Source organism: Andrographis paniculata, unplaced genomic scaffold, assembly GCF_009805555.1.
Source record: "Andrographis paniculata isolate CXL003 unplaced genomic scaffold, ASM980555v1 Contig32END, whole genome shotgun sequence".
Classification (NCBI taxonomy): Eukaryota; Viridiplantae; Streptophyta; class Magnoliopsida; order Lamiales; family Acanthaceae; genus Andrographis; species Andrographis paniculata.
Window position 1 is genome coordinate 185,768 of NW_026137565.1, and position 26,439 is coordinate 212,206.

Here is a 26,439-nt window from a genome sequence, read left to right on the forward strand (position 1 = left end):
TATTTTTTAAGGTAGGAACTAATATTTTTTTTTCAGTTGTGAGACAGACTACCAATTTTGGCGCCATTGCCGGGGATCAATATAAGGATTTTTTATATTTGGTTGTTTATATATAACTCTATTTCTCGCTTAATGGTTTATGCCTCGAACTGGTCGTATAGGTCAATTAATTTTTTATCCAGAGATCAAAAGAACTGCATGCTGTTTGAGAAAATAAGCTAGAGAGCAAAAGAGGACTGAAAAAGAAGTTGAGTTGCTGGGACTTAACTTAGTTATTCAACTGGCTGACATTTCTAGTTCCGACGAGGTTGAAGAGACCAAAGAAGTTTAAGATATTGTGATACATCCAATGGCACGACAAAGAACTCTAAAGGAGCTTGCTGCTCCCGATTTAATTCAATACCCCTTGTGTATTACTTTTCCTACTATAGTCGATAATACGTCATTTGAATTAAAATCTGGACTGATATATTTATTTCCGTCTTTTCATGGCTTGTCAAGTGAGGAACCACACGAGCACTTGTAGAAGTTCGATGTGGTGTGTACAAGCATGAAACAATCGGGAGTCACATTTTCATTCTCTTTGAAAGATGTAACCAAAGGATTGGTTGTTCAATTTTATTGCTTGAAGTATAATCGCATGGATGGATATAAAGCGCAAGTTCCTAGAGAAGTTATTTCTCGCATCTCGAGCTACGGATTTACGAAATGAGATTTGCGGCATCAAGCAAGCTTCAAGGGAGTCATTATATGAGTATTGGTAATAGATTTAATAAATTAATTGCTAGATGTCCCCAACGTCATATTTCTGAGCAACTTTTGCCAATATTTCTATGAAGGACTAACCTCTATTGATAGGAGAATCATGGATGATGCTAGTGGAGGCACTCCGATGAACAAGACTCCAAGAGAAGCTTGGGAATTACTAAACGATACGGCCATAAATTCTCAACAATTTGGGCCAAGGGATGTCATCGGAGTCAAGGAAATTTTCGAGGTAAGTTCTCATATGCAACAACAATTGAATTAATTAACTGGTTTTGTGAGAAAACTTGTTGTAGGGAATGCTCAGGCGAGGCCATGTGGAATTTGTGAGAGTGTTGAACATCCTACTGATGCTTGTCCTACATTGATGGATGAGATGGAAGTGAATATTGCAGGTTTTGTACCGAGAATGACTTATGATCCCTATTCAAACACATTCAATCCGGGATGGCGAGACCACCTCAACTTTAGATATGGGAATTAGTAATACCATGGCCAACGACAACCATCAGGTTTCCAACCACCTGCACAACAACAACAACAAAAGACCATACCCCAAGCTCATGTTCTTGGTAACTCTTTTCATGATGGTGAAAAAAATTGTCTTTAATGTTTTGAAATTTCAACAAAAGACGGGAACAAGCATAAAAAACTTGGAAGATAAAATGTCTCACATCGTGAAAGAAGTGCGTGAAATGAAAGAAATGGAGAAAGGCAAGCTACCCGCTCAAACTCACATGAACCGGTTGTTACCCAAGCAATGTTAGTTCAATGGTCTTGTGAAATGGTAAAGAGCTGGAAGGTCCGAACGTTGTGACTCAAAAGGAGAAATTTGAAGCGGATGTCAAGAAGGAGATTGAGTAAGAAGCGAACAAGTCTACTAATTAAGTATTTTTTTAATCCCCTATTCAATCCAATTCTTAAATTGCTTCATTTCCTCAAAGGTTAACAAAACTGGCTAAAAGCAACAAAGACAAGGAAATCATGGAAATATTTAAGAAGATTGAGCTAACGATACCTTTGCTCGATGCAATTAAGCAAGTCCCCCTTTATGCGAAATTCCTGAAAGAGTTGTGCACTAAGTAGCAGAGGTTGGGAGGGTATGAAAAGTTTGAATAATCCTTTTTTTTATGACATAGGATATTTTTTTAGTGTGCTCTTTATAAATTTCTAATCGAACCTAATAGCCTGCAAATTAGGCTGGCAAAAAAATTGCACTAGGCGAATCATGTTATAATTGATCTTTTGGTTTTATGTCCTGGTAAGCTTTTTCAATTGACAAGGAATGCTATGACCAGAGAAAAATCAATTTCTCGGCTAAAATAAATGTTGAATTCATTAGGGAATTGAGTTAGTGTTTTTGGACATATTAGTATATCTTTAGTGTTTGAGTGATTTTGTTTATCTCATTCTTTATCCTCATTTTTCTTACTCATTTTATTTTTTCTTATTTGGTGTGTATCTTATGTAATTATATATTCTTCCCCAGGCTTATTTTTGGAGATCGGTTTGCTAGTTCTTCTATTAGTTATCATTTTGGTTACCCCTCAATTTTAGATTGCTATTAACTAGTTGTGAATCTAAAATATTATGAGCTAATGCTTGAGTGGAAATATGTTATATATATATATAGCGTTGTACAATTATTTTGTAGTTAATAGTTGTTTTGTTTATTTATTTTGATGGTGATTGATGTGTTCATGTCATTGTAAGTGTGGAACAAATCCAAGGTTGAGAAAATATACAATCACAATATTAGATCCTTCGAGTTTGAAGAGGATGATTTGATGTGGAAAACTATTTTTCTAGTTGGAACTAGAAATCATGCCCTTGGTAAATGGTTCCCAAATTGGAAATAAATGCAAATTATCAGCTAGAGTTTCAATGCAATATGTATGTAAACTGCTTAAAATTGTATTATTTAGATATAAATTATCTCAATTGTGACCTACCATTGATAAAACCCGGAAAAAAAAAATATATTTGGAATCGTGTTAGGTCTAATTCCTATTACATCGTGTTGGGATTCCATTCCAACTCACAGATAAAAAATTAAGACCACTATCTTGGAAGACAGTGCAAGTGCATATTTACGACTTCATACACACACATAACTCAAAATTAAAAAATAAAAATAAATTTGACTTCGTCCAAATCGAAGCTATCCAGAGAAACAACCTTGTTGGAGAGATACTCGGTGTCTAACCTACTTTTAGGATTATTCGACTCTTAGATGAGGTAATGAGATCCATTAACTAAGTTTTCTGTTATGAAATTTGGATCTTAGTAGTGCAAATTTTTACAATGTAGAATCCAAATCCTAACATTGAGTCCGAACGTCATTGAGCACATCGCCAAAATTCTGTCTAAGTAGCCGAAACCTCTTCCCCACTGAGCACATCACCAGTACAACCAGAGGAGTGTGTCATTGACTCGATGACGCAACCGAAAGAGCGGGCAGAAAGTCATGCAAATCGGCACTGCATTGATTGCAAATATGGAATTCTAAATTCTGGGATTTTATTGTCAAATAATTTCAATAGGATTAACCACATGATAAATGAGGGGCTTATGTCACCATTTGAAATTAATCAATAATAGGACTCCAACCGCACAATGTGATGGATCACTACAGCTTAGCAAGCCCAATGTGGAGTCACAACCCAATGTGAGATCAACGGACGTGATCAAGTCTAAGAACACTGAGATATATGAAGGCTTGAAGTCGCCTAGACATATTGAACAACTAGAATCACTTGGGCGTGATGGACCGCAGGATAACCGAATAAGAAGGCACTTGGGTGTACCAAGCATGGTTGGCTCCTAAACATGGAGAACTAGTCCCCTGGGCATGTAGATCAATGAAGGTGAAGTGTTGAAGATGTGGCGAGCTGAAGATCGCCCAAGCGTGGACATTGATTTAACATCAATATTGGATCAGGGTGGAATACGAGAAACGATGGATCCAGACACAAATATTGGATTCGGGGTGGAATCCAAAAAATGATGAATCTGGAACAAATAGTTGTTCTAGAGTGGAATCAAGAAAAAAATAAATCCAAAATAGATAGCGATTTTGGGGTGAAATCCAAGAAATAATAAATATGGAATAAATAGCTATTTTAGAGTAGAATCTGAAGAAAAATGGATCCAAAACAGATAGTGGTTCCAAGGTGGAATATGTAAAATAATGAATCTGGAACAAATAGTTGTTCCAAAGTAGAAGCGGAAAAATGATGAATCCAGAATAGATAGCATTCTGAGGTAGAATATGGAAAAGAATGGATATGAAACTGATAGTGGTTTTGGGGTGGAATTAAAAAGAAAAAAGAAAAAGAATCTGGAATAGATAGTTGTTCTAGAGTAAAACCAAGAAACTGATGAATTTAGAACATATAGCGGTTCCAGGATAGAATCCAAAAAAAAAATCAAAAACAAATGATAGAGTCGGGGAGTAATCCATGCAATGCTGGACTGTGTCGGCATACAGGCTGTTGAATCTCGATTTTAAGTAAATATTTTGGATTTGTTACCAAACTATTAATTTAAAATCAAGAATTTCTTGAGTTTGCATCAATATTACAAAATTACCTAATTTAAAGAAGTTTGGTTTTTTTTTCCCCCAAATTTAGGCATGATTAGATTGGAAAAATAAAATTACTTTCTTGAATTATTATTTAAATATCAAAGGGTTGTCTCCCTTTGCATTGATAGTTTAATTAAAACGGTGTGTTGATTTATAAGATATCCTTTAGGTTTTATAATTAGGACGTAATATTTCAATGAAAATTAGATCCTGCATCTCAATCCAAGTTTTATTTTTATTTTCTATTCATGAATTTTATTTTTTGTACAGCTCTTCTTTATCTCATGTTTCTTTTAATTTTGAATGTCTGGGTACTATTTAATTACTTTAAATTTTCCGAAAATAAGATATTTGGTTACCATTCAGTTGGAAATTTTCAATATGTGATAACATTATGTTACCACCTGAAATCAATCAGGAACATAACTCTAGTCATATAAGGAAATATATTGCTACAGCTTAGCACAGGCCAATGCAAGATCAACAGATGTGATCAAGTCTAGGAAGGCTTAAAGTCGTTCGGATGTGTTGAACAAATGGAATCACCTTGACATGAGGGACCTCAGGGTGACCTAATAAGAAGATGTCTGGGTGTATTAAGCGTGGCCGGCTCCTAGGCGTGGACAACTAGAAATTTCCTGGGCGTGTGGATCAATAAAGGTGACGTGTTGAAGATGGGGTGAGATGGAGACTGGCCAAGCACATGATCAATGAAAGCATCGATGCTGGATCCGGGGTGGAATCTGAAAAATGATAAATCCGGACGCATATATTAGATTTGAGGTGGAATTCAAAAAATAATGGATCTGGACATAGACATTAGATCTCGGATGAAATCCAAAAAATAACGGATATGGAACATATAAGCAGTTTTGAGATAGAATCTGGAAAATGATGAATTTGAAACATATAACATTTCCACGGTGGAATCTAAAAAATGATTAATCTAGAACAAATAGTGGTTCACGGGTAGAATTTGGAAAATAGTGGATTCCGAACATATAGTAGTTCCAGGGTGAAATCTAGAAATGAATGGATATGGAACATATAGTTGTTATGGAGTAGAATTTTAAAATTAAGGAATCCAGAACATATAGTAGTTTTAAGGTAGAATCTGAAAAAAAAAAAAAAAATGGATTCGAAACAAAAAGCAATTTTGGGGTGGATTCCGAAAAAGAATGGATCTGTAACAAATAGGTGTTTCGTAATAAAATCAAGAAAATGATGAATCCAAAACATATAATGATTTCAAGGTAGAGTTTGGAAAAGAATGGATTCAGAACAAACAATAAAGCCAGAGAAAAATCCAGACAATGTTGGAGTGTGTCCGTTTGTAAATGGTTGAATCTTGATTTTAGATAAATATATTGGGTTTGTTACCCATACATAAATCTAAATCTTGATTGTTGGAAGATATGTTGGGTTTGTTACCAAGATATTAATATAAAAGCAAGAATTTCTTAGTTTGTTACTAAGATTACAAAATTACCTAATTTATAAAAAGTTTGAGTTTTTCTTTCCTTTTCTTTTTCAAATTTACGCACAATCATATTGAGAATATAGAATTATTTTCTTGAAGTATTAATTATGTATCGAATATTTGTGTCTTTTTGCATCGATTATTTGATTAAAAGAGTGCGTAATAAGGGATGACCCAGTGGTGTGGGGTGAGACTTGTGACACACTCGTTGAGCAGCGGGTCATGCATCTCAATCTAAGTATTATATTTTTATCTTTTTTCATTCTTGTATTTTATTTCCATACCATTTTTCCTTGTCTTGTATTTTTTTTTTACTATTAAACATTTAGGCATTGTATTTTAAAATTAACATAATTGTTTTTTTTGCCTACATTTTGAAACAAGAGAATTTTCTTCAAATTTTTGAGTTATTATGCTATGAGTATTGACAGTCAATAGTATGAATCGAGCTTGAGTAGTGACTAGGATGATGAAAGGAGATTAAATAGAAATTAAGACACTAATCATTTCAGCGGTTTATTAAATCTAAATGGATTCATATATAATATTTATTAGATTTAGAAAATAATGTAAGATAATGCATAATGAAAATATATTTTATTATTACAGTAAATTTATAATTTTTGGGTGATAATAGTTAGGTATTGTTAGGTGTAGGCTTCTTTAGAGCAATTAACCTAAATAGACTTAATGGTATTTGGACGTAATTATGATTAACCCTAACCTAGTCTAAATACTAGCTCCTATGCTTGTACAAATGTGCCGCCTCATATTGCATAAATAAGAAAGTTCTTGGTTGCCCCCATGGACGTAGGTCGATAACTCTTGTCGGTCGAATCACGTAATTCTTTGTGTAATATTTTCTTGTTTGTGTGTGCTGTGATTTAATCCTAACAACTGGTATCAGACCGAGGTTACTCATACGAGTAACACTTGTTCAAGAACAACATAACAGACTGCAATCAGAGCAAAGAGCAGAACATATTATGTCAGAGAGCATAACAGCGTCAGAACTCGTCAAACGCATCAGACGTGTCAGTGTCAGATCACGTCAGACCCGTCAACGCATCAGATCTGTCAGCAGCGTCGTGCAGTCTACTCGGCAGCCCTAATGGCCGACACCACGCTACAGATCTGATCAAACGCATCCCGTAAATTGTTGAATTTATATTTGAATGATTAAATCAGGTTTGAAGACGGAAATACCAAGATTGATAAGTTAGATGGAAAAGATTTCAGTTGATGGAAGGTACAAATCGAGGATTTGCTTTTCCAGAAAGATCCAGATTTTCCTTTGACCTGAAGAAAACCCGAAAAAATGAGCGACGGTGAATGGACAATCCTTAACAAGAAAGCTCTGTTTGTTATCAGATCTACGCTAGCAAAAAATGTTCGACTCAACATTCTAAATGAGACTACCGAATATGGGTTGATGAAGACGTTGACAAATATGTATGAGAGGTCAGTTTCCAATAAGGTATTTCTGATAAGACATTTGGTGAATACGAGAATTAAATAAGGTGCTTTTGTTACTTTGCGTATAAATGAATTTAATACTATAATATCCCGGTTGTTTCGGTGGATATTAAGTTTGATGATGAAGTTCAGGCTTCGCTCTTGTTATCCTCATTACCTGAAAGTTGGTCAAGAATAATCATAGTCGTTAGTCGTTTAGCTGGAAATTCTAAACTCACCTTTGAAAGTATTCGTGACTTAATCATATGAGAGGATATACGAAGACGAAACTTTAGTGAAACTTCAAGCGCTCTGTTGAGCATTGAAATGAGAGGCAGAAAAAAAAAATGGCAGAGGACGATCAACTTTCCGAAAGAGGAGTCAGTCAAAGCCGATGAAGGATATTCAATACTAGAATTGCAAAGAGTATGGGCATTTTAGAAATCAGTGCTCAAAACTGCCAGAGCAAAATGATGTGAATACCACAACAGACAGTTCAGATGATGAACTCATTTGTTGTGCTGAGAATTCAACTAAGTCATGGATTCTGGATTTTGGTGCTTCATTCTATGCTACTTTTAGCACGAAGACGGTGAAGAATCTACGGACATATAACTTTGGTAAAGTTCGTTTAGCTATTAACGACTCTCTTGACATCACATGGATGGGTGACATAGATCTAAAGACCTCTTGGGACACCATTTGGACATTGAAGGACGTTTAGGTAATCCCTAGTCTTAAGTGAATGCTCATGTCCATTGGGCAGCTGGATGATCAAGGATATAACATCACATTTGGAGAAGGACAATGGAGAGTCATCAAAGGCAATCTCGTAATTGCCAGAGGCAAGAAGAGGGGTACTCTATACATGGTTGATGTCTCTGAAAATGAAGCGAATACAATAACTAGCAAGCAAAGTCCGTTTATTTTGTGGCACCAACGACTTGGCCATATGAGCATAAAAGAATGAAGATGTTTGTCATAATAGAAAAGCTTCAAGATCTAGAAAGGGTGGATTCCAAGTTTTGTAAGCCCTGTGTGCTTGGCAAGAAGAAGAAGAAAGTCTCTTTTGCAAAGATGGGGCAAACACTGAAAGCTCAGAAGTTGGAATTGGTTCACTCTGATGTCTATGGACCAACACTAGTCTCTTCCTTTGGCGGATCAAATTACTATGTAATGTTCATCGATGATTCAATACGAAAGGTATGGGTCTATTTTCTTAAACACAAGTCTGAAGTTTTCAATACTTTTAAGAAATGGAAGACTGTTGTTGAACTAAAAACTAACCTAAAGGTGAAGTTCTTGAAATCGGATAATAGAGGTGAATACATCAGCACAGAGTTCACCGGTATTGTGTTGAACACAGGATCCGGATGATCAAGACTGTCCTGGGCACTCCTCTGCAGAACAGAGTGGCAGAAAAGATGAACAAAAAAACACTGAATGAGATGGCCAGAAATGTGAGACTGAATGCTGGACTTCCAAAGGCATTCTTGGCTGATGCAGTTAACATTGTTGCTTATCTTATCGACCGAGGACCATCAATGTCATTGGGTTTCAAGATACCCGAAGAAGAGTGGAAAGAGGAAACAATAAAGTATGAACACTTGAGAGTGTTCAGATGCAGTGCTTACGATCTAACGAGAGATGGTGACAATTTAGATGTCAAAGTCAGAAAATACACCTTCATTGGATACAGAGGAGACAACATGGGTTACCGGCTTTGGGACTTTGAAAGTAAAAAAGTTATTAGAAGCAAGCATGACACATTCAATGAGGCTGAACTTTTCAAAGACAGAAGCACAGAAAGTTCAAAGGTTGCGAAAGAATAGGTTGAGTTTGACAGTGATGCTATCAAAATCAGAGAGTCAGTGGATCCTCAAAATAGTGGGAGTCAGGAGAATGAATCCAATACTAACAAGTTTGAAAGCAATAAAGGGGAATTTGTTGACAATGAAAGTTTAGAGGATGAAGGACCTCCCTCTTCACCGTTGCAACCGCAGCCATCCGAGTCACAGTGGGTCAAGAGATTTACTAGAGTCGCCAAACCTCCAGCGATATATAATCCTATCATAAACTATCTCCTCTTGTATGAAAATGTCACCATTTTCAGTGGGACCAGGTCATAAAAGAAGAGATAAGTTTCTTGAACGAAAACAAGACATGGATTTTGACTAAATTGTCTTCCGACAAAGAGGCGCTTCAAAATAAATGGGTATTCATAATCAAGGATGAACCAGATGGGTCGAAAAGGTACAAAGCTCGCAAAGTGTTTAAAGGCTTTCAGTAGAAAAATGGAGTAGACTACTTGAAATCTTCCTCCTGTAGTAAGGATGACCACTATCAGATTGGTTCTCAACATTGTAGCTGCAGAGGGCTTACATCTAGAGTAGCTAGATGTTAAGACAATATTTCTACATGGTGATCTCGATGAGAATATCTATATGGTACAACCCGGGGGGTTTCAGGTTGCTGCAAGGAGAATTGAGTTTGCAAGTTGAATAAAAGCTTATATGGTCTAAAACAAGCCTTCAGCCAATGGAATATGAAGTTCGACAACTTCTTCATGAGAACAGGGTACAAGAGATGCAAAGTGGACCATTTATACTATGTGAAGAAGCTTAAGGGTTCATACATCATTCCAATTCTCCACGTGGATGATATATTGATAGCCGGTGCACATACACGAGAGAAATCAATAAGTTAAAGCAACAGATGTCCGAGGCATTCGAAATGAAAGACTTAGGTCCAACCAAACAAATACTTAAGATGAGTATAATTATAAACAAAGATGGCACTCTAACACTATCTCAGGAGAAGTATATCAGGAAAGTGTTAGAGAAGTTCAATATGAATAATGAGAAGACTAAGCCGAGAAACACACCTTTGGGAAGCCGCTTCAAGCTTACCAAAGATCAGTCTTCGAGAACCGACAAAGAAAAAACAAATATGGCTAAAGTCCCTTATGCATGTGCAGTTGGCAGCCTCATGTATGCTATGGTGTGCACGAGACTGGACATTGCTCATGCAGTCGGGGTTGTTAGTTGCTACATGTCAAATCCGAGGAGAGAACATTGGGAAGCCGTCAAGTGGATACTAAGGTATTTGAATGGTTCTTTCAAGATGACGTTATGTTTCAGAGGCAAAGATGTGATTCTCATAGATTATTTTAATTCTGATTTGGCTAGATGAAAAGAGACGCTTAGGACCACTACATGATACATCTTCACAGCAGGAGGAACTTCAGGCAGTTAGATGTTTAAACTTCATAAAAGCTTTTTCTTTCGACGACAGAAGCTGAGTATACAGCAATCCCCAACTTCTAAACTATTTTCCTTGTCAGTCCTTGTTCATATAATTTTTCTACTTAACTCCCCATTTATTCTGCATAACTCTTTGTTTGTGTTATTATATAATCTCACCCATCAAATTCCCATTTTACCTTCTAAATAACTTTTTATTCATATTTTTATTCACAATATAATTCAAAACCCTTGTGTGAATAATATTTAATTTTGTTATTTGTTTATCTATGGAACAAATCTATTTATTTTTTATGCTATGAATTTTTGTATATAGAATAGATTTACTTATGACTCAATAATATTTGCAAAATTTTTAGAATATATTAGTTTTTATAATAGATAAATACTTTTACAAATAAAAATTCATTATTTTCAACTTGTGTATTATATTACTCATATTTATATTTAATTGAGATTAATATTTTTTTATAAATATTTTATATAATTATAGTGCAAGAGTTAGGAGTATTTTTGTATTATTTATATATATATATATTATTGTCAATTATAATTTATATTGTTGTAATTTTTTATTTTATATTTAAATGAATAAAAAATAGAATTAAAATATAAAAATTAATGCTTTATAGTGCATGTGAAAACAAAATGATTAAAGAAATTAAATAAGGGTACTATGGAGTTTTTACGTAAATGAGGAGTGAAAAAGAATAAATTTGTAGAAATATGGAATGAAGAAGATAGAATGAATATATAGAGAGTAAATAGGAAATGAATATGAAATTAGAGAGTTACGAGTGGAAATTGCCCAATAATATATATATATTCATTTATAAAAAAAATCAACAATTATTCGTATCTAATATAAAAAATATATATATTAATCAAAAAACATAAAATGAACAAACACTGTATATTTTATTTTTATGTTGTATATATTTTTTTCAAATTATAAGCTTACATGAGAAAAATCACAACAATTTATTTTTTCTCAGTGATAAATATTGAACTTCTTTTAAATTTATTTTTATTTTAAATTTAATATAGATTGTTTGCATGTGCGTTCTTTCACTAATTTAAAAAAATACATTTAAAAATATATATATATATAGTATATTACACACATTCATTATTTTCATATTATTACTTATACAATTTTCTATATCTCACGTCAAACAATATTTCTTCAAAAAATTTCACTAAGCACACATAATAGATTTTATGAATTCTAATTTATTATTCGAATAATATTATATTATAGGTTTTCTTTTGTTTTGGGTAGTGTATTTTTAATTCCATTGTTTAATTTTTTTCTAATGACCGCAGACTGCCTATATGAGAGAATGATAAGTAAATCAAAAAATTTCTTTTCTTTCTCAACAAATATGAATTCAGTTCAAATTCATTTTAATTTTCAATTTAAAATAAATTTTAATTTTAATTAGAACATAAAATTTAGGAAAATTATTTATTATTTATTATTCGTATTACTTCTATATTTAATTTTGTTTCGATTATAATATGTTTTTTTATTTTTGTATATATCTTATGTATATTTATTTTTTAATATCGATGCATTGATGAATATTTTAATAGGTAGATCGCATTCATTAAAAATATCAAATTATAATTTCACGTAATTTTTATAGTTTATAAAGCATATAAAATTATATTATTTTCGTCCTATTATAAGGGTCTCATTTATTTTTTGCGTATTGATCTTTTAATATTAATTGTTATATGAAAATACAGTACAAATCAAAAGAAAATAGCAAAAATATTTTTATTAGTATTTTATAATATTATTATAATGATATTTTGTGCAAAAAATTGTACAAATATAAGGATATTTATTATATTAAGTACAATGACGCAAAAGGTAAATGAGATCCTTAGACCCGGATAGAGAGATTATATTTTCCTGTTCACTTGCAAATTAAATATTTTTTTTTACACGAAGTTAATAAATATTATATTTTAATAATACTGAGTGATAATTTTGGTATGTAAATATTATTTTACCCTTAGAATGTGTAAAAATAATGTGAGAGTATTTATATAAATAAGTATAAATGTGAGAATATTTATAATGTGTTGTGGGTTCATAACGTACTAAAAATAATAATAATATTTTTTATTTAAATATTAAAAAATGACAATGTATACTTAATGTTTGTTCACCCAATATATTTTTGGGTGCTATAATTCTCTATAGAGATTACAAAAAATACAATATAGATGCACAATATATATAATGGGTGTGTTTGTTTGGGGATTTGGATTTTGAGTTGAGATTTGAATAGTAAAAATTTTGAATTTGAATAGTTGTATGATGTGATATAAATAGGTGTTGATGTGATGTTTTGAATGTAAAATTGATTTTTAATATAATATAAAAATAAAAAATAGATGTTTAATTTGATATTTTTGGGGGAAAAAATGGGATGAATAGTAGAAATCTAATCCAATCCCCCAAACAAACACACCCAATATAGATCTGGTAATCCACAACATTAAGTACCGTACTCTAGTAACTTTTAGATTATAAAAATTAATTCAAGAGCTTATATTAATTTAGAAGTATAACAGTAATTCAATTACTAATTTATATAACCGTCTATTTCTTCATTCCTCTCGTAACTTCAATTTCACTGCAAGAAAATCGAGCGAAATCGCCCAACAAAATCTATGGGGGCAAACAAAATTTATCTAGTCTTATTTCAACCTTAATCAATCGCTTAAAAGACAAATGAGACATCGAAGAAATTGAAGTTGTAAATATTTCATCTCATTCGTTAATACCCGGTGACGAAGTTGAAGTGTTTCATTGTTTTTCAAGATATGAAAAATAGCCAAACTATAAGAATCTCGTTTGTATCTATTAAAAATTTAGAAAAAAAATTATTTCCTCCGTCCTACAAAATTAGTCCACTTTTTTATTTTTAGTTGTTCAGTCAAACTAGTTCTCTTTTTTTATTTAGTAATAATTAACAACATAAAATAAAATTAAAACATTAATTAATCTAATTACTTTTATCAAATAAATTACTCTCTTGTTTCCACCGCATTAATCTATTTTTCCTTTTTAGCCTTCTTATAAAATTAGTCCACTTTTCTAATATAATAATAATTAAAAATAAGAATTTAATTACACTAATTAAATTATTAATATTTTTAACTTTATTATATGTTTGATTATAATATTTGAAAGTTGAATTATAATTTTGAATAACAAAAATTAAAATAAATATTTAATACTATATTTGTCCGGTTCTAAAGGTTTCATTTACTTTTTACATGTTGATTTTTTAATATTAATTATTATATCAAAATATAGTACAAATTAAGAAAAAATTACAAAAATACTTCAATTAGTGTCTTATAATACTAATATAATGATATTTGTATAAAAAATTATATAAATATAAGGATATTTTTAATGTGAATTACAATGACGTAAAAGATAAATGTAACCCTTAGAGACGGGTGGAAGAAGTATAATATAAATAGATATTTTTGTAATGTTCAAAATCTTAAATTGGTTTTTAAATTTAATATAAAAAATTTTAATTATTTGATTTAGGGCGTGTTTGGCAATTAGCTGTTAGCTGATTCAATTAGCTGGTTTGACTAGCTGATTCGATTAGCTGTTTGTATTAAAATATTTGGTAAAACAATTGTTTGATATTATCGGTTTATACGTAAAATGACAATTGAGGACATTTCTATTTTATTCTTGTTTCTAATATATTCAATTATATTCTTTTGAGTTTAGAATGTTTAAAACTTTTGGTTATTAGTTATTGAAAATTGTAAAAGTGTTATAAAAGTATTTATTTTTATTACAGTTAGATTTAAAAAATAATATTTTTTTATTAAAATATATAAATAGTTTTTTTTATTGAAAATGATTTAAAATATAAAATAATAATTTTTTTGTGTATATATTTATTATGTTAGTTATCGATTAGTTTATTATATTTATAATTTTCAATAAATTTAATTTATTTAAGTTATTTTTAGTATAAAATTTATATAATGTAATTTTAATAAAAAAAATAAATTATTAATATTTATATTTTTTTATTTTATGTCGATTTTAATAAATTTATATATTTTACAATTAAAATAATTTTTATATAAAAATTAATTATTTTAAATTTATAAAAGTAGAACTATAGTATAATAAAATATTCTAATATAATTAATAAATAATCAAAATATACTTATTTGTGTAAAATGTATAATAAAGTTTTAAGGGCATATAAGGAATAAAAAAAAAATTTACAGAAAAAGCTATTTCAAAACGCTGGGTAAGTTAGCTTTTCAGAAATTAGTTTTTTGGGTCCCAAAAGCTATTCCAAAAAACTAATTTACCAAAAACCTAAATTAGCTTTTTGACTGGTCAAACAGCTAAAAGTTGTTCAATAAGCTAAAAGCTCTTTGAAAGCTATTTGTCAAACACCCCTTTAGTATTATATGATTGGAAAAGTAGTTAATAGTGAAATTTGATTTTGAATTTATTTTATCCGTAAATTCGGTATACCAAATTATTGATATGTTATCGAGATGGTAAAATATCAAACCATATATTTTTCTACGGTATACGATATATAATATAAAATCTGGTATGTCATAATGAATAATTCCTATCAACAATCAAATTCGATAAATTTGATGTATTGTTTATTTTAAATTTTTTATAATTATGAGTTTTTATTGTATCGATTGCATTTAAATTATTAAAGTAAATTTATTTTTTTATTATCTAATTGCATGATTTATAATCAATACAGTTCGTATATACTGTTGTGAGAATTGTGCTGACAATATAAAAAATAATATTTTTCCGTCAAATTGTTAAATTTTATAAGCTTGTAGTATATATATTGTATTGATTTGTATATATTATATTTTTTAAATAATATTAATCATAAAGTCTCAAAAATATTTTTTTAGGTTGTTTAATTTAATATTTTGAATAGAACAATTAGTAAATAATGAGAATCGAATTTATATACTATTTCTTTCAAAAATTAAAAATATACAAAGGTTAGTATTTAGATTTTTTTATTTGCTTTTGTGTTTTATATTTAGTTATTGAGAATTGTCAACATAATATTAAAATATTTAATTTTATTATTTTGTAAATATTTGTAAAAGAAAATAATATATTACTTCATCTGTTCGGTAAATTTAGCTCAAATTTATTTGTATAATTACAAAAAAAAAAAATAGGATTAACTTTGTAGACGGAGAGAGTATTATTAGAAACTGTTATTAGTATTTTGTGAGAGTGAACAAATTTATGAACTCTTCTATTACATTGTCACGGTCAATAATTAAATTCAATTAATGTTATTATTTTTAAGTATTTACTCTTGGAAGAATTTTATGTAAAATATTATTCAAATTAAAAATTTTATAGTCATATCATATTTTTATTTTTTAATTATTTTTAGATTATTAAAATTAATTTAATGTTTTTTGGTATATATAATTACTATTCTACAATTAATACAATAATTATTTTTGCAAAATTAATTTCAAAATATAAAATATTCATCATAAAATAATACAAAATAAATAATTTCAATTTTATTTTAATATTTCACTAATAAAAATAATTAAAATAACAATATATTATAAATATTACATAAATTAATCAAACTAATTAACTATTTAAAACAAATTTTTTTAAATTCCGTATCCAAAATAATCTGGACCAATTACATGTGGTAGAGGGAGTATTAGCTATCATTTTTGTATTAAAATATTAAAATTGATGTTAATAAATATAAATTACCATCTTATTCAGCTGAATTTAACATTTATGTATGCATGATGGAGCATTTCATAATATATTATATAGTTCGATATAAAATTCAACATTTTCTAAACTGTGTAACAATATTTTGATATTTAATAAACAATATATTGTTTGATATTTTTCAGCATTTAATATAAACATAATCCATTGATTGACATATAATAGAATTCACAAAACTAGAGGATGCATACCATTTCTATTGTGATTATGAACATAATAGAGAGGTTTGCAGTTAAAATTAAGATACAAAAAATTTTTAAAAAAATGATTCGTATCATATTCAATACATAAAATATTTTTGCAACAAAACGATGTACAAAGAAGATAGCAATCTAAAACTAGTTCAAATGAAGTTCATCCAATAAAAAAGTAGGAAAAATCTGAACAATACGTCGTAATAATGAAACAAAAATATATTATGATTCAAAAATACATCTTTAATAATAAAAAAAATGTAGAACATAAATAACATACTTTGAACGTACTACTGTTAATCATAAAATTAAAATATAGTTAAACTATTAGCATCACTTTTGTTTCACTTTATCATTTTAGTAACATGTATTTGCATTCATTATTATATTAAATATTTAGATTATTAAACTAAATTAGCATTCCGTTTCATTGATTTCATCATCACATGTGCATATGAAACTTTTTATAATATATTATTCAACGTGAAACTTAATACGACTAAATACAACATATAATTCAAGATTTCTACATTGTACAAAAGAATTTAAAATTTAAATAAAAAATATATTGTTTGATGTTTTCAACATTTAATATATACTTGATTCATAGTTTGATATACAATAAAATTCTTAATTTAGAGTACATGTTAAAATACCAAAACTATTGTTAATTATGTGAAAATATTTTAGCATGTATTGATATTCATTAATAATTAAAATACTCAACTATTACTAATTAAAATAAACTAGCATCCATTTGCAATGATTTAACATTTACAAATACATAGAACATTTGATTGAATTAAATACAGAACTAGGTGAATTTCTAAATTCTCGATTGTTCACTCTATCAAAAAAAGACAATTATACTCGTAAATAATTTGAACAATCTATTTATTATTAAGATGGATAGTAGAGATGAAATAAGCACACTAGTGATGTGTAAGTCCAATCAACATGAAATCCAAAGCTAATATATATATATCCTCTGTTTCCCCAAAAAATCAATTATCCAATATTAAAATTACTAACACAATTTTTCATATTTAACATAAATATATATTTATTCAAAAATACAAAATAAATACAATATTAAGTGAACTGAGGAATATTAAATAAATTAAAATATATTAATCTTTAAACATTATCGGTATTCTTTAATAAAATATTTAAAAAAGAAAAATATTATATATAAAATTTAAATTATAATATAAAAGGTGAAATATAAAGTACTCTATTTGTTTCCGGTCAGATGACCCTTTTAGTGAGGATAAAATATTTTAGATAATGTAAATTAATAAGTTATTAATGATACTTTAATAATACTCCCCCGTCTCGGTAAAGATGAACTATTTTGTATGAGCACGAGAATTTAGGTAGTATAAATTGTTATTTAGATAGTGAAGACTAGTTATTTAATGATTATAAAATTTTAAAATATCTGTTTAAATATTTTAAATATTATATTTCAATAAAATATATATACAATATGTATATATAATAAAATTTTATATAATACAAATAAATAAAAAATATATTTATTTATTTATCATTACCATAAATCAATTTTATAAAAAATGGAAAGTTTTAAAGGTAAATAAAAATATATGTTAATTGAAGAAATAGATAGAAGAGGATTTTGAGTGAGTTCTATGCAGAAGAAATTAGCAATTTAATTAAATTAATTTATATTTATTAACTGTTTTTAAAATTGATGAATTTAGTAAATAATGTCATCTTTCGTGGGACAAACAAAAAAAAGGGTCATATGTGACGAGACAAATGAAATATTATTTTATTATTTTTTATATAATTAATGTTGGTATTTTAAATATTTTTAGGATTATATTTTAATAAAATATATGCAATATGATATTATTTTGTAAATAATAAAATTTTATATAATACAAATCAATAAAAAATATATATATATTTATTTATTTATTTATAATTAACTTAAAACTAATTTTATAAAAAATAAAAAATTTTAAATATAGATAAATTTATTTTTTATTTAAAATATAAAAATAAATGAATTTTAAATTACTTCTATATATAATAAGTTAAAAATTTAATTTAATTAATTTATATTTGTTAAATAAATAAATTTATTAAAAATAAAAAAAAATAATATTTTATAGGACCAATAAAAAAATGAATCAGGACCAAAAAAGTATAATTCTATATAAAATTTACATGTAGCAAATATTTATCTACTTACAAATATAAAACATACAGTCACTTTGTTTATTTGTTTATTTTGTCCTTTATCAATTTATTTGTATTTTGTAGGAGTTTTAAAAATATTAATATTATATTAAAATCTAAGTATGAATAAAGTAGAGAATACTAAAATAATTTTATTAGTATTGTATGATATAAATGTAATGATATATGTGTAATATATTGTAAGTTATTAGGGTATTTTTAATATTAATAAAAAAGTAGTTACTTAAAAAAGAAATAAATATTTTGTTATAGGAGTAAAAAATAGATAAATTGTTAAGTGATGGAGGGAGTATTATATTTTAACAAATATTTAAATAAAATAAAAGGTAAATTCTATAAGATTACCTTGTATTTTAGTAAAAAATATACCGAGTCTGTTCACTCAATATTTTTAGATGAATTGATTTTTGTATGTACTATTTGTGTGTGGTATGAGAAAATGTGTTAGTAATATAAAAATAATATTTTGTGTTGAACGATTAACTTTTTATAAGTGAATAATATTTTATATTAATGTGTGTATATTTGTAGTTTTTTTAAATAATATTTATGGGACATTATTTCATGGAGAAATATTATGTGAACAAACTGCTTTATTTATTTAGTGAAATCTTATTGTGTTAATGTAAAATTTGGACAAAACACTCTCATATCATAGTTGACCTTTGATTTTAAATAAAAATTTAAATTAAACAAGTTCTATATAAATAAAAAATCTAAAATATCTTAAATAATTTTTTTTTTCAATAAAATAGATAAATAAATAATTGATTATTTATTTATTTAATAATTTTTATAAAAATAAGATAATAATTTATCTACAAAAAATTAAAAAATAAAGAATTAATTAATTAATTAATTATTTTATTAAAAAAATATTTAAGATTTTTTTTTATTTCTTTTATAGTTAGAAAACTTGTATTATTGAGGTCAAATTTACAATCAAAAATAAATTTTGTGCAAATTTTACATTAGCACAAAAATTTCACATAAAAAATAAATACAAATATTTTATACTTCCCTTCGTCCCGGTCCAGGAGCCATTTGAGATTTTGTAATAAATTAAAAAATAATAATATTTTATTAGTTAATGAAAATGTGTAAGATATTTTGATATTTTTACCTTTTTGACTTTATGTAAAAAGTAATAGTAATGATATATTTATAATTTAGATAAAAATTAAAGAGTATTTTGATATTAATATATAATTATTTTTAATAAAATATAAATATTTTAAAGTGACACAGAAAAAATAATAAAAAAAATACTTTAAATTATGACATGGGAAATATATTTTTACTAAAATGCAAAGCATATTACCTAAACTAAATTTATTTAGAACGATTAAGAAAATGCATATATAAAGAGAGGGCCGAAGCGCAAATGTGTGATGTTTATATAGAGAGAGACAGAAAGGGGGAAATTGCAAAGAGTAAATAGGATAGAGATAATGACTAAATAAATAAAAAAATTAAAACTCTTTAGTCTCGTGAGGGAGGCAAAAAGAAGGAGAGGACGCCAGCTAAGAAGTTATTTCTTCACACTCTCTCTCTCTCTCTCTCCAAGGCAAAACCCCTTTCCATTCTCTTTCTGTCTCTCTCTCTCTCTCAACCCAAACCCAAAATCAAAATCGGATTTGGGTTTGTCTGCTGCTCTTCCTCTTCCTCCTCCTCTTCTTCTTCCTCTCAGACAGCACAGCACAGCACCTCCTTTCTTCCTTCCTATTCACATTTGTCCGGAGAATCACGAGATCCCCATCGTCGACTCCGCTTTTATGCCGCCGCCGCGGTCGCATTCCCCCTCTTCTCCGCCGTACCGGGTTCTTCTTTGAGCGTCTTGCCGGGATTTCCGATCCGAGTTGAACTGCTTGCTCTCTCTCCCAACCCAAAATGTCGGGCAAAAACAAGCCGGAAATCTCGCTAGAATCGCTTTCGGATCGCCTCCGCAATAGCTTGACGTACGACGGCGACGCCAACAAGCCCGACTTCCGGGAACTCGATCTGGGCTCTCCCGTCTCACCCCTTCGCAACCGCGCCGCTGCCAGCAGCAGCTCCAGCTCCTCCGGATCGGTCTCCGGCCGGACGTCCAACTCAAATCTGCCAAGGAAACCCGATTCCCATCCCAAGAGCCATTCCGGCGAACTCTCTGTTGACAGCTCCCCATACGCCGCTGCCGTCCGTCCCGGCCACGCCCGCTCCTACTCCTACTCCAGCGGGTCGCCCATCATCCCCAACTCCACCTCCACGTCTCCATCCCCAGCCCCATCTCCATCCGTCAATGTACTCCCCACCGGAAACATTTGCCCCTCCGGCCGGATTGTCAAGACTGGCATGGCCAGTAAGTCCACCAGGACCGACGTACTCGGCTCCGGCTCTGGTAACTATGGCCACGGCAGCATAATCTGGGGAGGGCCCGCATCGAAGCCTGGGCCCGGGCCCGACCTGAGCTCCCGAGGATTAGTGGTAGGAGGAGGAGGAGGAGGGGAGCCCTTGAAGCGAATGGCAGCTGGGGCTGGGAGTACTACTAGTGCCAGTGCCAATCCCAATCCCAATCCCGAAGAGTTGAAAAGAATGGGCAATGATAGTTATCGAAAGGGTAGATATTCGGAGGCTTTGTCTCTTTATGACAAGGCCATCGCCTTGTCCCCCGGCAATGCTGCCTACCATTTCAATCGATCCGCAGCTTTGATGGAGATGAATAGATTGGGAGAAGCCATCAAGGAGTGCCAGGAAACTCTAGAGTTGGATCCCGGATACCTGCGGGCGCACCATCGCCTCGGATCCTTGTTTCTTAGGTGAGTCAGACTTGAGAGAAAGAGAGATAGGTAGAAAGAGAGAGAGAGAGAGAGAGAGAGAGAGAGTGAGATTCCTGCCCTGCCTGCCTTGATGACTCATTCTTCAATTGCTCCTATTCTGATCTAATATTTGCAGCATTGCTTAGTTAGGTTATGGTTTCAAGATTTCGTGTTGTTGCATTGCTCTGGTGATTTTTCTTGATAAAATGAAATCTGTGACCTTGAATTGCTTAGTAGGTTCGACTATGTCAGCAGCTTTAATGTCGAATCTTGTTGTTCCCGTTGTTAAATTGCTTAGGAGGTTGTGATTTGCAAGATTTGATTCAGATTGTTGATTTTTCCATTTTAGAATTAATATTTGGATTTTGTTGCACTCAAATTTTATTGGATTGTTCTTATCACTCATCAATCTGTGGTTAAAAACTGAAGCTTGATTTTCTTGCCTGTTGAGTCATTTGGTTATGATTGGAAGATTGTTGATTTTGCCTTAGAAAGAAAGAAGTTGCTCTTTTAGGTAAGGTTTCTGGGTAAAACGAATCTTGGTCGAGTTGTTTGTTATCTCAGTTGTGATTGCAAGATTTGATCTGGTTGCAATTTGTGGGTTCGAATTGATTGGTTTTACCGTTTAGAATCCGTATGAATTGCTATGTGAGTCACCATTCAGGCTATGGAAGGTGCTGTTGTTGATCTGATCTGTGTCTAATCTGCTCAAATTAGGAATTTTTTGTCGAATGGGGACTGTTTGTTTTTTATTACAACTTGTGCTCATTATCATTTATTACAATCTGGCCCAGGCAGTGTCGCAACTAGTCGTTTCAGTTTTTCATTTTTTTGCGGTTCTAGTTTCTAGTGGGACACAGCTTTCCCGGGCTATCCGACATTTTGCCAAGTCTGAAGTAATGGATAGACTAGCGTGCCAATGCAATGCTTTTACACCTGTTGTTATGTGACTTTAGTTAAGGCAATCCGGATCAAACTTGAACAGATACGTGTCGTTGCGATGCAGTAATTACTTGACAGCTCATTACTAATTCATGTTTGTTATTATCCATCCTGTGTTTGTTTTATGCTCTTCATTGTTTCTCTTTTTTGTATTTATGTTTCCTTTTTCCTTTCTGGCTTTATGTTCTAGCTTTTTCGTGCTATTATGTCGCAAGTTGATCTAATTCCTCAGCGGCTTGCAGTTTAGGACAGGTCGAGGATGCGAGGAAGCACATTTGTCTTCCTGGATATAAACCAGACCCAACGGAGATGCACAAGTTGGAATATATCGACAAGCATCTTAAGAGATGTGCTGATGCCCGAAGGCTCGGCGATTGGAGAAGTGCATTGCGGGAAGTTGATGCAGCCATTGCATCTGGAGCCAATGCTTCACCACAGGTGCATTTTTAAACATTCGTTCATAGTAAAATGGCACGTACCAAATGTTCGAATAATCCTTTTACTTGATGATTTTGTATAGATGGTTGGATATTGCTTAATGTATGTATGTATGTTCCCTATGTCGGCAGATATGCAATTTCCCATTTTTGTTTAATATCGTAATCGGATAGTTTTTCCAACTTGACCGGCCGGTTGTATTTGAACTTGCAGCTTTATGCATGTCGGGCTGAAGTTCTCTTGAAGCTTCACCGACTAAATGAAGCCTTTTTAGCTATGCCAGTTATACAAAAGTCGTCTACATCTACCGAACCACAATTCCAATCGAAGATATTTGGGATGCTTTTTGAGGCGCACCTTTTCTTTGTCAATGCACAGATCGAACTAGCCAAGGGGAGGTGCGTCGATGAGATTTGCATTTTGCAATGTTTTATTTGAATTTTGATAGGGTGCTTGTGTAGAGTAAATGACAAATGTTTGCAGGTTTGAGAATGCACTGACGGCCATTGAGAAAGCTATGAAGTTAGAACCTCGGAATATCGAAACCACAGCCATGCTTAACAAGGTGAGGCTTGTGTGCCGATCTCGTGCTCGTGGGAATGATTTGTTCAAATCAGAAAGGTTTACGGAAGCATGCTCGGCTTATGGGGAAGGTCTCAAGCATGATCCTTTGAATTCGGTGCTCTATTGCAACCGAGCTGCTTGTTGGTTTAAGCTTGGCCAATGGGAACGCTCTGTTGAAGACTGCAATCAAGCTCTCCGGCTACACCCCAATTACATCAAAGCACTACTCCGGAGGGCAATCTCCAACACCAAGGTAAATAATAATAATAATAATAATAATAATAATAATAATAATAATAATAATAATGATAATCTTAACAAGAAGAAGAACGGCAACAACCATTCATTTTAATTGACCTTGATCGTCCATTGTTGTGCTATAAATAGAGCCGTTAAACAAAATCGAGCAGCTCGCAATCCAAGTTCGACTATGCTTGTTAACAGCTCAATTTGACTTGTTTATAGAAATAAACGAACTGAGCTCGAAAATTATTATTTCTATAAATTAGCCAAGTTTGAGCTCGGCTTTGCGGGTAGTTTGATTGGTCTTGTTAGTGATGCTATATTTATATTATCTTATTTATTAATATAATATATATATTTTATATCAAAAGTTGTATTTAGTAATATAATTTAAATATATTATAATGAATAAAATTAGATACATTTAGGGTGTGTTTCTTTACACAAAAAACTCCAGGTTTCTACTATTTGAACTTTGCATTTTTCGAAAAAAATACACTTTTTCCTCTCACAAAACATTCCATCGTACATTATTTTAATATCAAACTTAAACAAAAATATATCCAAACTTATCAAAAGAAACAACCCCTTAATGTATATGTTAGAAAGTATAGAATATGTATACTATTCGAATAGAATTCGAACTCGAGTTTGAATTTGAGTTTGACGAGCCGAACTCAAGGTATTATTTTAGTTTGAATTCTTAACGAGCTTAGCCGAGCTGAGCCTGTACCGCTAACAAGTTCGAGCCGAGCTCTAGGTATGAGTTGTTATTTCTTCTTAATATAATGGATGCTGCTGCTTCTTTATTCCATTTTAGCTTGAAAGGTGGAGTGAAGCTGTGAGGGACTATGAGGTTTTGAGACGGGAACTCCCAGACGACAAGGAAGTTGCTGAATCTCTGTTCCATGCTCAAGTTGCATTGAGGAAATCACGTGGGGAGGAGGTGTACAACATGAAATTTGGTGGAGAGGTTGAGATGGTTTCAGGGCTTGACCAATTCCGAGCTGCAATATCTTCGCCAAGTACTCTCTCACTCTCACATACACACATTCATACATAGATAGAGGCATTCCTATACTTGCTAATTAATAATGAATGAATGAATTCTTGTTATTGTACTTTGAAAATATATATAATGTAGGTGCGTCGGTGGTTCTTTTCAAAACGGGATCGAACATGGAATGCAAGCAAATATCTCCATTCTTGGACACGCTATGCACCCGATACCCGTGCGTCAACTTTATCAAGGTTGGATCTTTGAATGCAAATACAAATTGATGGATCATTGTCATCTTCATTCTCATATTTGGGTGTGTGTTGCTCTGACTGCTGCTGCTGCTGCTACTACTACTACCACTACTACTACTACTACTACTACAGGTGGATATAGAAGAGAGCAGTGCGATTGGACATGCTGAGAATGTTCGGATAGTGCCAACTTTCAAGATATACAAAAGGGGCGTCCGAGTGAAGGAAATGATTTGCCCTAATCCGGAGGTGTTGGAGTCATCGGTGAGGCATTATAACAGCAGCAACATATAGATAGATGGATAGATAGATAGATAGATAGATAGCAAGCATCATTTACTTTAACAGAACAGAATGGACCGGAACGGGCTACTCCTTGCTCACCCGCTCCCTCTCGATTGCTCTCACTCTCACATTTCCCTCCCTCCCTCCCTCTATCTATGCCTCACCCACCCCTACCCTTCAATTAGTAGTCCAACATTTAAGATAACCTCACCTCAATCACTCAATCATTCGTAGGAGGGGAGGAGAGGAGAGAAGAGGAGAGTCGAGGATGATCTTGGATGGGAGGGAGGGAGGGAGGGAGGGAGAAGCCATATTCATATTCATATTCACATTCATATTCATATTTGTGGGTTAGGCTTGAGGACTAAGCTCATACCCTTTACCTACCTACCTTACTTATTTCTTCATTCATTCATTCATTTCGCCCATCAATTCTCTTTTCTTTTCTTTTCTTGTTTATTTTTGTTGTTGTTTATGCCTTTCATTCTCATTACATCTTTATCCAAGATCCCAAAAAAAAAAAAAAAAAAAAAAAGGAAAAAAAAAAGGAATTGTGTTGAAGTATTATTATGGCGTGGGTAGGGGAGGAGGGAGCATCACATCTTGTGAAGCAAGCTAGGACGCCCTTTCTTTCTTCTTCCTTTATTTATTTCTTATAGACTGACTGACTGACTGACTGAGTGACGACCATTGAATTGAAATGGAGGGTAGTGAGAAATAATTCAAGAGGATGGTAGAAATAAAATCAATCTTTCCCATTATTCTTGTCCTCTTTATTTTGTTGTGTTGCTACTTCCACCTTATTTCTACTGCCAATCATTTTAAGTCAAATAAAATTGTTTCACATGCTGATTTTTTAAATTAAGCAAAATGGTCAATGCTTTAAAATTATAAGCTTTTAATTTACATCATTAAATAATGTAGTTAGTGTAAATATATGCTACCTCTTTTCAAGAACAATTGATGATAGTTAAAGTAATGGAATTGAGAAAGTTAATTATAGTTTTATTATTTTTCATACAGGTGATTGTGTTGATATTTTAAAATAAAAATTATTATATATAATTAGAAAATTAAATACTTTAACTATTATATTTCAATAAAATATATATACAAATA

The 26,439-nt window shown here is 31.1% G+C and overlaps 1 protein-coding gene across 1 annotated transcript; it reads left to right on the plus strand.

Annotated features, from left to right (window-relative positions):
- Nucleotides 1-20,324: 20,324 nt before the first annotated feature.
- On the plus strand, nucleotides 20,325-26,174 carry LOC127247762 (TPR repeat-containing thioredoxin TTL1-like). The gene is made up of 7 exons (XM_051269766.1): nucleotides 20,325-21,597; nucleotides 22,782-22,977; nucleotides 23,191-23,375; nucleotides 23,461-23,794; nucleotides 24,605-24,809; nucleotides 24,929-25,035; nucleotides 25,168-26,174. The coding sequence occupies exons 1-7, from the start codon at nucleotides 20,693-20,695 to the stop codon at nucleotides 25,327-25,329; spliced, it is 2,094 nt and encodes a 697-aa protein (XP_051125723.1). The 5' UTR covers nucleotides 20,325-20,692; the 3' UTR covers nucleotides 25,330-26,174.
- Nucleotides 26,175-26,439: the final 265 nt, after the last annotated feature.